At 42.4% G+C, this 12450-nt stretch overlaps 1 protein-coding gene across 4 annotated transcripts in view; it reads right to left on the bottom strand.

The window, feature by feature from the left end:
• The window catches only part of GIGYF2 (GRB10 interacting GYF protein 2), a 119027-nt gene that overhangs the window by 2096 nt on the left and 104481 nt on the right, over positions 1 to 12450 (bottom strand). For 3 of the 4 annotated variants that reach the window (XM_019739766.2, XM_019739767.2, XM_019739768.2), the window contains 5 exons: positions 9894 to 10109; positions 9569 to 9774; positions 8272 to 8426; positions 6595 to 6773; positions 3704 to 3851 (listed from right to left, as the gene is read on the bottom strand). In XM_019739766.2, coding sequence (XP_019595325.2) covers positions 3704 to 3851; positions 6595 to 6773; positions 8272 to 8426; positions 9569 to 9774; positions 9894 to 10109 — 904 coding nt within the window. Of the gene's footprint in view, positions 1 to 3703; positions 3852 to 6594; positions 6774 to 8271; positions 8427 to 9568; positions 9775 to 9893; positions 10110 to 12450 lie in introns of those variants that run through there. The other variant, XM_074315101.1, reaches the window with a different exon arrangement.

The raw sequence follows: 12450 nt of genomic DNA, 5'->3' as shown, positions 1-12450 counted from the left end.
GGGTGTAAGTGTGTGTTAAGGCCAGGCCAGGCGGGGCTGTGGGGAAATTCATTCCGGAGATGTGCCTTACAAGATATGGGGGCAGGTAGGGGGGCAGGAGGAACACACTGGGAGTGGGTGTAACATGGCCTCAGCCCCACTCACTACTGGGAATACTTCTGGCCAAGAGCTGTGCTATTCGGAAGACAAGATCCCCAGAGCCCTCAGATGTTCTTCCTATCACATAGTAGACAGCACAAAACAATTTAAGTACTTTATTCCACTCAATCTATTGCAGCAGACCTGCAAAGGAAAGGATTTCAGTTAGCAATATTGACTAAAATGGAATCTGGTTTAGAAAAAGCAGGACTAGCACGGCCACTGAAAGCAACTCGCACTACTCACAAACACCAGTGACGTTTGAATACCTAGTGCTATCAGCCATTAGTGTGTAGACGCCATAAACTCCACAATCAGAGACTGACAGACAAACGGAACTATTGACAGAGACTCTTCGGAAGGAGTGACTCCAAGAAGGCGTTCAGTTCATCCACCTTAAATGAAATTCCAAGCTGTCTCAGCTGCTATTTGAATATCAAAAAGCAAACAAGCGATGCTCTCCAGTCTAAAAGCAGTTCTGTTAATATTATTTGAGTTTTCTGACCCCTCCTTTCTGTTCCTTAATGTTCAAGTTTTCAAACAAAGACACATTTTAAATATACCAATAATAAAAAATGCCTTACATAATACAAACAGCTTAATTATATTACATTCTTGACTCCAAAATATCCTGATTTGCAAACATAAACATGCCTATTTCTAAACCCAGGAAGCTGTGGTACAAGCTGCTTACAAGGCCTAATACCTCTGGGGGAGGCTCGGCCTCCGTCCACCCTGGGTTCTGCCCATCACTGTACTCCCAGCGCCCGCAAGACTGCTTTCCCTTGAAAATGATGAAAGGCTTAGTGTTCATATTTTAAAATAACGGTGTAATTAGGTAAGCCTAAAAACCGAAAGACTATGAAATGAGCTATTACTGTATTCTGAAGCAGGCTTTTCTTTGATTTCATATGTACCTCAAGAACAGATGAAAGAAATATGATAAAAACAATAATGAGCTACATGCAATGAAAGAAATGTAATAAAAACACAAACTAAATTATTTTTAATCATGAAAAGACAGGAAGCAAAAAGAAGCCTGGGGCCAAAAAAGTTAATCATTCATTGCTATAATATCTTGATTCCTAGGCATTTAGCAGACATAATCTCATTTACCTGTCATAAACCAGTAAGGTGGACACTTCTCCCCATTTGATAGAAAGGGAAACTCTGGGATATCCAAGGCAACAAATGAGGATTTGAGCCCAGGAAGCCTAGCTCTAAAGACTGTATTCTCTTAGGTTCAGAACAACAGGCTGTTCCCTTGCTCGCACAATTTCTTTCAGGATTGAGACTGTTCTTATCAGGAAAGTACGACTGGGACAAAATGGCATTGTGTGTACACAGTTGACTCTGAACAACACAGGTTTGAATTGCACGGGTCCAGTTACACGTGAATTTTTTTCAACATACAGTCGACCTTCTGTATCCCCGAGTTTCACATCCATGAAATCAGGTCTATTCGATCCACAGCTGGGAATCAGTGGACGTGGAGGGCCAACTCTATGCATTGTTCCACGTCATCTTATAGAAGGGGCCTGAACATCCTCAGATTGTGGTATCCGCTGTCGTATTGGAATCAACCCCCCCCCCCCGCCCCCAGAGAGCGAAGGACGACTATAATTAAGTTTTTGGGGAATAAAAAAGTAATATGTGATTTCGACTGTGCAGGTCGATGTTCCTAACCCCTGTGTTGCTCAATGGTCAACTGTGTTTGTCATATCCAAGTATAGGACGCTGGTTCACAGTGGCACCTGGCAACTCTAACAACTAGAGGAAGACACCAGTACAATGGAGGATATGGATTGTTCAAATGGGGCTGGGCCCCTTTCTGATGGTTTGTTTTGGAAGCAAAGTTCTCCTCTGATTAATGACTACGGTTTCAACGGGTAGTTTTGGATCAAATGAAAACCTGTTTCCCCTACTCTATGCATGGGGAACTTGTAACTGATGGACATTTATTAATTTTCTTAATCTGTAAATCCATAAGGCACATATCAATTAAAAATAATAAGAGCTTCACCTCATTTTCAGAGGAACCGTTCCCTGACAGCCTAGCCCTTAAGTGCCATAGCTAAAGAGCAAGGGATTCTTAGCTAGAACCCACAACCAGAATTTAAGGAACACTTTTAAATCTATATTCACCTATTTCTGTCAGAACTAGAAAAAATTTTGGACTATTCCACCCACTCTTAACATAAACTTTCAAAACAGGCAGAAGAAAACAGAATTTCACCAGATCCTTATGTCCCCAAAGCCAGCTTTCAGGCACCAGTTCCAAAAGAGCAATCCTCAGTTAAGTTTTTGTTACTGACATTTTGTTCTCTCCAGGGCAGGAAACCACTGAAGGAAAACATAGGATTCCACCCAGGGCAGAACAGGTTTATAATCTACCGCGTGCTGTGCTATCAGCTCTTTCACACGGGTTTCTCCATTTGGTGTCTCACAGTCACTTCACTCACCTCATCCAACACTCCAACACCCTGACATTTCCCCAGAAGCCGGCTCCATTTCCCAGTGCTTGTCATTTTAGCAAAAGGCAACACTATCCATCCAGCTGCCCAAACCTTCCCATTCTCCTTGTCCAGCCTATTCTAGCCCCTAAACTTCTCAAATCCATCTTTGTCCTCTCCATCGCCAATGCCAGATCCCACTCCAGGCCGCCAGCATCTTTCCCTGATCTACACTGCTAACCGGGCCAGCATCCCCACCTGCAATCTTTGCCAATATAATCATTCTACTCCAGACAGCGTGGTTTTATAATAGCCTATTTTACATTCATAAATGGAAAATAACTTTATCATTGTATATAGGTCGGTAGGCCAATTTAGGGAGCACAGGCAGCCCATCAGCTTTGCCTATGCTGTTTATTATTCTAGAAACGCCATTCCCCATCCTTCCGACCAGTCTTTCAAAGCCCCAATTCAGTGTCACCAGCTCCATGAAGCTGCCTTGTATGAAGACACTAGTCCTCAATTCTAGACGACAGGTGTGGGTAACACAGAAGAGTGGAAAGAAAACATGCCTGTTCTGAAATCCCAGCCCCATGCTGATCAGCTGTGTGCCTTTGGGAAATGTTCTCAGTCCTCCAGGTTCGCTCAGTAGTAAAACGGCAACATCATGCCATAAAGCCGTCATTCTGAGAATCACTTGACGGATCTAGTGAATATATACTCACTACTCAGTTCTTTTCTCTGAATACCTGATTGGATTTATGGTCGGTCACCTTTCACACAAATTAGCAATAAGTTTATAAACAACTTTGATGGTGTTCCATTAGCATTATTTTCTAACTAAATTGAAAGGCCTTCTAGGGAAATTCATATTAAATATGAAACAAGCGTTAAAGCACCATACAATGTAAGTCCCTAAACTACATGAGGCACAATTCTTACACTGAGATGCCCAGGAAATACTGACTACTTATTTTGAGCTGGTTAAAAAAGTTAAATTCTGTGTATGAATTATTTCCCTTCATGAAAAACACTTCCCCCAGGAGTCACAAAGTAACTGCTAGAACCTGCACTCTCCCAACACTCAGCTGAGATTTTAGGCCTGTGCTCACCTAACAAGCTGGGATCTGCTCGGACCATCTTCTGTTTTTTCTTCTTCTTGCCACTCTGTACGGCCTCAAAACTGGATTGTTGGTTGTTGCTTTGATTGGTCTGAAATACTGAATGTAGTGCGCTGTGGTTCATTCCCCACACAGAGTCCTGTGGAGCAAGAGGGCACAGCTGAGGTTACACGGAGCAGGCAGGCGTGCCCCCCGCCCCAAGAGAAGCGCTGATGCGCCCTCACCTTATCAAGTAGCAGTTTAACAAGAGGAAGCCTACCATGCATTCTGATAACACTGAAACCAACCGCAGTCCACTGAGTTACCTTCATGTAGATTCTGATGTCCCTAAGGAAGCTCTGTGCCTCCACAAGGCCTGTCCTGTCACTCCACGTGTCCACACTGCTATGACAGCACAGCTGTCAAAACCTCTCAGGTACACAAGGACTCTGTACCATCCACTAGGAAATTAAATCTATAGCAAATAAAATCACAAACAGACCTCTGCACTCTGGCAATTTATACCCCTCATCTCCCCAAAGCGGAAGGTCCCTTTGTTCTCTGGGCCCCAGACTACAGACCAGCGAGCAGCATGCTACCAAACAAAGTTAGTGTCACGTACTTAATTCCGACCAGCAATCCCAGAAGGGATCTGGTCTTAAAATATTACCCACACTTCCTACCAACTGGTTAAACTATGGAATAGTCTACCAGGTGTTCACACTCAACTGGTGCTCTTACTAGAGCAATTCATTTTAAACTGGGATCAGAGTCAATGAGCTAGGTGAAAGCAGGCGGGGGTGGAGAAAGCATTGTGGGAGGACAAGCCTGGCTGTGCACACACACTGGACCTCCACCTTCTAATTGCAGCACTGTCAGCCATTCACAAATGCAAAGAGCCTTTTGTGTTGTTACCATGTTTCCCAGAAGATAAGACCTAGCCAACAATCAGCTCTAATGCATCTTTTGGAGCAAACATTAATGTAAGACCCGGTCTTGTATTATAGTAAAATAAGACCTGGTGTTATATTATAAGACCCGGTCTTATCTTATAGTAAAATAAGAACGGGTCTTATATTAATGTTTGCTCCAAAAGACACATTAGAGCTGACTGTCCGGCTAGGTCTTAGTTTCGGGGAAACATGGTATTAGGATGCCTTCTCTTCTGATTCCCGTTCGTGTTTACAACTTGCATTTTCCTGCAGTTGATCCCTGTTAGCCCATCTACCCAAGTTGATTTTAAATGCCCTGTACTTCGCTGTATTTCACATATCCCCAGAAGTGACCTATAAAGCAAACATTATCTCTAGTAGAATTATGTGATTAAAGGATATGAATATTCTTAAGTCTCTCCCTGAATCTTGCCAATTCGTTTCAGAAACCTTCAACAAGCCATCCTCGTTATTCAGGGAGTCCGTGTTTGTGAATTGGCTTACAGCAGTCCCCCCTTATCCAGTTTCATTTTCTGTGGTTTCAGTCACCAGCAGTCAACCACAGCCCAAAAACGGAAAATTCCAGAAATAAACAATTCATAAACTTTACATTGTGCACTGTTCTGAGTAGCGGGATGAAATCTTGCACGGACATCTCCCACTCTGTCCCGCCCAGACATGAATTATGCCCTTTGTCCAGCGTATCCATGCTGGGTTCTGCCACGCGTTAGTCAGAAAGCAGCTACCTCGGCTTTCAGAGGGAGACAAAGACACCACGTTCTATACCACTTGTATTACAGTATGTTGTATAATTGTTCTGTGTTATTACTGTTGTTAATCTCTTACTGTGCCTAATTTATAAATGAAACTTTATCATAGGGATGTATGTGCAGGGTTCAGTACTATCTAGTTGCAGGCATCCACTGGGGGGTTGTACGACGTATCCCCTGTGGATGGGGGGGCTGCAGTACTTGCTACAATCTACTTGTTACCCCCAAATCAGTGGGTAAAAAAACTGCAGTGCTCTGCGGTTATTCGGGACATGAACACGTGCAGAGCAGTGAACAATCTGAGGGGCTCGAGGCCACCCTCCCAGCTGAGGCAGACGACAGCAGGACTCAGCCTTCTGGTCTCAGCTCTCATACTGTAAACAAGCATCCTTTTCATTCTATTTAGTGTCATGTTTTTCGCATTTGTGTCCTTTCTGTTGGTGATTTCATTATATAAAACGGCGCCGGAGTGCTAAGTGCTGTCTAGCGTTGCTAAGCACACGGAGGCTGTGACATGCCTCCTGGACAAAACACGTGTTAGCTGAGCTTCATTCAGGCTGAGTCACGGCGCTGCTGGCTGTGACTTCCATGTTAAGGACTCCACAATAAATGATATAAAGCATGTTTAAATAGAAACACACGTAAAACAAGGTTACATACTGATCAGCTGACAAAAATACTGTGACCAGAGGTTCACATGAAGTTAACCCTGTATTTCCCCTGGGAGCAATGTTCCAGTCTTTGCTGATTCAGTGCTGGCGGCAACTTTACAGAACACGAAAGTCGTGTATGAGAACTGACTGCATCCCCATCAGAAACGACAAGATTATCAGCATGGGGGAAAACTGGATCCCAGGTACTGGGGATTTAGTATTTGTAGTCTGTAACTATTCACAACCAAATTTATGGCTCTGTGACAAGCTGGAATTTGCGATTTGAGGTACACGCATGAACCAAGAATGATGGGGTTGGTGCGCCTAATGGAGAATGCATGGTTATATTTGCTACCTTTTGGGAAATTCACAAAGGTCTCTAGATATGTAATTTAAAAAGATCACATCTACCACATTTTAAAAAGCTTGGGTCATCTGATGTACAAAAACGCTGTCTTTGTTTTAATTTTCATTTCTCTGGTGCTCGGTCCTTCACGGTACTAATGGCTCGGCTCGCACGGGGCAGCGCCCTCACGGCTGCCTCATACCTGTTGCTGCGGCTGCTGCGGTGTCTGCTGCCGCTGGTTGGCTTTCTGTTTGGCACGGCGCTCGAGGAACTGCTTGGCAAACTCCTTGGCCTCAGATGTATCTCCCAAGTAGGCCCTGATATAGTCATGGACCTCATAAGGAGATTCTACTTCTTTCAGAAAAGAAACAAATGTGGGAACTGCAACACGAGGGGGGAGAAGACATAGAGCAATAATGAAATATCACATACAAAAATCAGTTTTAGTTTTTAATATATTGTCACACCCAAAAGACATTAATGATGGAAACTTAAAAGGTATGTAGCAATTGTGTTAAATACTTTTTAAATCTGCTTTAGAAATGAAAAACAAAAAACAAAAACCCACTAATATCGCAATGCCCCAAATTATGTGAAATAGCATACAATCAAAGACATATCACACGTTTAGTTTCACTAAATGTTATGTTGATTGAAACAACTGCTTGCCTAAGACTTAAGTTATCTGGGGATTCGTTCTTTTCTCAAATTCAAATAATACTTATTATTAAGTGCTATGATGTGTGCTGTGCACCACGACAGACGCTAAAGATAAAGCCGTACCCTCCTTCACGTCACTGAGATTTCATACATTTAGAGAAAATCAAATGGAACATGCAAGCAGTATGGTGTAGGAGAAAAGCACAAGTATCAGAGTTAGACAGACATGGGTTTAAAACTTGACTCTGGATTTTGCTGGCTGTGTGACCTTGATGAGTTACTTAACCACTCTGAGCCTCATTTCCTAATTTATAAAATGGGAATAAGATCACCTACATTGTAAAGGTATCTTTAAAAATTGCTGCAAAAATTAAGTAACTGCGATAACATACATTAACCCCTAGAAAGTGCCCAGCACATGGTAGGTGCTTAATGGATGGTAGCCTTTACTATCATTCACTATTATTCTCTCTGGCTCTTTCAGACCATTAAATATTGTTACAGTGTTGCAAAGAACCCTTCATTCCTTTACCTCTCTGTTTTTAAAGATCCTTGGTTGTGGATAAGACATCAGAGGTAGACTATGAGCTACGGGAATCCCTTCTGTATCAAGCTGACGAGTCTCTGTTCATTTGGGGTTGGGGGAGAGACTCACTTCTACCTCAGGCAGAATGTTCTTTTCATGAACAGCTAACAATTAGCAACTTTTTCTTCGAATTGTGCTGAAACCGCTTTACTTCCACATGCTATGCTACACAAAGTACTTCTACTTGCTCTGTCACAGGATTCCCACCCCACCCCCAAAGGCAGGAAGGTTTGAAAGAGTTCACATCACCTCAGCCTTTCCAGCCCAAGCTGACCTCTGTCCCCACCATGCCAGTTACCTTCCCTCAGACTTGGTCCGGCTGGCATTGTCCCTCATTAAACGAGCAGTATGGAACTCTGATTGCCTCTGTCCAGTACATCATAAGGCAGCCTGAGGTAGCATTTACCTTTATGGCAAACGCTGACAACCTATTTGAGCAGAGTATTACCGGGCTTCTCTCACAAGTAATATTACATCCTATACTGTTGAAGAAGCAAGTTCTCATGGTAGGTACAGGACCTGACCTCCATTAGATTTCACTCCTGAGTTCTGGCCCATCATTCCAGTGTGCCAACCTCTTTGTGGGTCCTGCTCTGCCATTCCACATGCTGGGTTTCCCTCCCCAATTCTTACCATCCAAGTTATTTGCCGTATTAAGGGCATGAAGCATCTGTTCACACCACTGGGTAAATCCATCTTGGGCTTTATTTACTCCCTGAAAGAGCTTCAGCAACTTTTCTTCTTCTTCTACTTTCTTATTCTGCCGGTTAGACACACCTACAGATTTACTAAAGCAAAACAATAGGGCGATATTATATTCCCAGAAACTGTTACTATATGATTATACTATAATACCACAAATAATGTCTTGGCAACACTGGGTGGCTGTCCAATCATCCAAAGCTTAGCTCCAAATATTCAAATATTTGGATTTGGGGTGAAGCAGGGGTTACTCAATACCCCCTTAAAAATCTAGCCTCAGCTAACATATTCCAGTTTGTGAATGTAGGGCTTCTTTTCAGAGAAATGATGAAATTCTTCCTGTGTGTCCTTTGTTTTTTAATTTTGCTAAGCCTCAGTTTTCTCATCTGTAAAATGGTACTGATACTTTTTTGGGTTACCATAAGGAATAAAGACATTGTACACAAAGGCCTAGAGCACTGTGCTCTATAAACTGACATATGTATTTAGTGTCTTAGTCACAATATGTTAGGCCCTCAATTGAGAAGAAATTATCTGACAACACTACCATTTATTAAGTAGTTGCTATGTGCCAGGCACTTTACTAACTACTTCACGTGTATTCATTTAATCTTTACAACTCCACCCATGAAGTTGTTATTATTATCTTCATTTTACAGATGAGGGAACTGAGGCTCAAAGAGGTTCCCTCTTGCCCAAGGTCACACAGCTAATAAGTGGTAGTGCTGGGATCTGAGGTCATGTATTTTACACTAAAACCCATGCTCTTTCAAAAACAATGTACACTAAAGAAAGAAAGATGAAGGTGAAAGGTAACTAACTTATCATAAAAATAAATAGACCGTTACAGAGGTGTTTATAATACTCATTATACTGTAAGTAACTTAAAAATACACGTTTAGGAAAAAATGCTATGACCTAGAGAACACCTTGGAGAAATGTTAAACAACATCAAAAATATATTATTCCTAATATTTATTAAGTGGTTACCGTGTGACAGGCAATGGACTAAGTGCCAGCAACAGAAGGAGCCCTTAGTGATAATACAGATGTGTTTCTAGGGGGAAGAAAGCAACCCCCAAACTATAACCTCAGGTGCTTAGATACAGATGAACATAAGTAAAAACTAAATTAACTGCCTTTCCCTGCCCACCCACCATCCCACTCCTCACACGCCCCTTTCCCCCAACCCCCCAAGGAGCATGGGTTTGATTATTTTGAGCCCTACCTGAGACTGGCGCTGTTTTTATTTTTATTTGTTGAGTTCCTAGGTCCCACCTCTTTCACTGCATCATCCCAGAATCCCATGTTGGAGTTTTTAGTGTCAGCGTTACTCCAGATACTACTGACTAGGTCAGACGCCCACTGGTTAGGGGCACCAGTATTTATAGAGCCCCAAACAGAATTCCCAATGCTGGTGTGCAGGTTGGAATGCTGGTAAAGAAAAAGAGACACATGATGACTTAACAATAACAAAAATATTTTTTAAAAAAGAGTCCACACCAATTAGAAGTGCTAACTGATGCCACCTGTCCATAGGAAAAGGAACCCACCGTAGTGTTCCGGGCTCTGTTTGGTGGCGGCTGCTGCTGCTGCTGCTGCTGCTGCTGCTGCTTCTGCATCTGCCGGGCTTCCTCCTGCTGTATCTCCAGAAGAGACTTGGCGGTACCTGCGGGTTTGCTGACATTCCCCCAGCCTGAGAGCTTCTGCTGTTGTTGCTGCTGCTGCTGCTGCAGAGCTTTCATCAATTCCCTCTGCTGGCGCCTTTGCTGTGGCACAAAAATGGAAGTCAGCTCAGGATACCGGTTGTAAAAGTCATAGTTACACATGTCCAGTAACTAAATGGAATGCAAATGAATACACAGTAGCTACACCAAATTAAACACCTGACAGGATTAACTCATTTACTACAAATAAAGATGTAAACTGACAGAGCTACTAGGAGGAGAATAAAAAAATCAAATGCAGAACTACTTCTTAAAAATTAAGTAGGGCTTTTGGTGAAGCACAGAAATGAAATACATGTTTATTTCCTAGAGCCCTACCAACAGGACAGAAAAAAACTATTGTTAGAAAGCTAACTACGAAGAGAACAGAATAAATTTTATAAGCTGTACAGCATACAAATGATGGCCAATGTAACAGACCCAGTTAAGATGAAACCTAAGTTACAGGAAGCTCAGAACGGGGCCAACGTATGCAGAAAGCTCAGGACAGAGGTGTGGGCATCTCCAGCAAAGGAAGGCTGGCTGACGGTCTATAAAAAAGCAGCAGTGAGACCCCAGACTGCCTCCTACAGCTGATGCAGTTGGGCTGCTGTGTCTCCCTCTCCCTGGCAGAAAACAGAAACTTCTTCTTCGGAAAGGCGGAGCCCCCCTGGAGGGTAATTCTGTGGGGGAGCTGACCCTGCACGAGAGAACACACCTATAGACACCGACAGGTCGGGGACTCCTCCAGCAGAACAGCCCAGCCCGAGACCATCACGGCAAAACCTGCCAAGGTGCTGTACACCAGCACCTCCTATCGGCTCTTCAGTGCCTTATTCCTAAATATGAACAGACAGCCCAGGAGTAACAAACATGTGACATAAACTTCTGAAATGAAAGCCAAAGACACAATCAAGCAAATAAACAAACCAAAAAAACAAAATTCAGAGGAAATAAACCAGACAGGGGAAAGCAGGAGCTAGCTTTTTAAAAGCTATCATCAGTAAGTAATATTCTGAGAGAGGCAAGATGGTGCATTTGAGGAAATACGAATAAGAGACTATAAAAAGAAACAGAACCAAATAAGGACTCAGAGAAATTTTAAATAAGATAGCATACATTAAAAATTCACTAGGACTGAAAGGTAAGACTGAAGAAATGCCCCCTCAAAAAAAGGATAAAAAGACAGAACTGAAAACACAGGAGAGAAATTGTGAGAAAATCAAAATCAGTCCAGGAGGGCAACAAACAACTGAGAAGACTTCAAGAAAAACCTAACAGCTGGGCAGCAAGCCAAGAGCGTACAGCTCAAAACAGCTTAGAGGGTTCTGGAAAAGACACCTCCATGGAAAAAATGAAATAAAATTCTTAGGTTTTTCTCTCTCTATGTGAGAAATAGCTATTGAGTGGCATTTTATACCTTTTAAAGAGTGGAGGAAGACTCAACAGTTCAAAGAAAAGTAATCAAATGAAAATACAAATGAGGCAATCATTAACTTCTGACAAACAAGAAAAGACCTGTGATTCTGACCCTGATGGCCACTATCATTTTTTCATTCAGCAGACACCAAAATTACCAGAACAATTTCTAGCCTTAAGGTAAATGATATACTCTGCTCTGCATCCATTTGTTACAACCTTTTAAAAAAGAAATGATTTCAGAGAAAGTTCAGTCTTTTTTAAGAGGGTAGGAAATAAGGGAATTTTAAAGGTGAAGAAACCTTTTAACCTATTTGATGAGGTCAAACACACTACGCAGTGAATATGTAGAGACAACTCCCACTTCTCTGTGTACCCATGGCTTTCAGTGAACGATTCCACCTAGATCCAAAATGACAATTTGCATTCTACGACAAATTGACTGCTCTACCTCAAACCATATCCATATAAAGCACTTTCTTCAAGACTCTACCTCCGGCCACCTTTTCAGAGAAGCCTTCCCAGATCACACTACCTAAAACTAGACAATCACTAGCAGCACCAAGTTTTACTGTCCATCTCCCCTCAACTAGAGGGTAAGCTTTATAAAAGCAGAGAATTTTGTCAGTTTCAGACTCAAGATATAACCCCAGACTATAACTATAACCAAGTAGAGACTCAGCAAATATGGGATGGATGGATGGATGGATGGATGGACGCTGCATGGATGGATGATGGAAGGATGGATGGGTGGGTGGATGGATGATGGATGGGTGGATGGATGGATAGATGGGTGGGTGAATGGATGGATAAGTGGATGGATGGATGGATGAATATGGCACCTAATGGCATGCTGAACCAAACCATTTTGCTTATTCATTTTCTCTTCTGTCAAGAACTATATTCTCCTCCCGCCCTCTCTTTCATTCTTTTGTATCCTTCTTATCCTAATGATATAGACTTATAGGCAGAGACTTTTTCTCCT

Source organism: Rhinolophus sinicus, linkage group LG01 (assembly GCF_036562045.2).
Source record: "Rhinolophus sinicus isolate RSC01 linkage group LG01, ASM3656204v1, whole genome shotgun sequence".
Classification (NCBI taxonomy): domain Eukaryota; kingdom Metazoa; phylum Chordata; class Mammalia; order Chiroptera; family Rhinolophidae; genus Rhinolophus; species Rhinolophus sinicus.
Note: the sequence above shows the minus strand (reverse complement) of the source record. Positions and strands in the feature narration are given on the sequence as shown.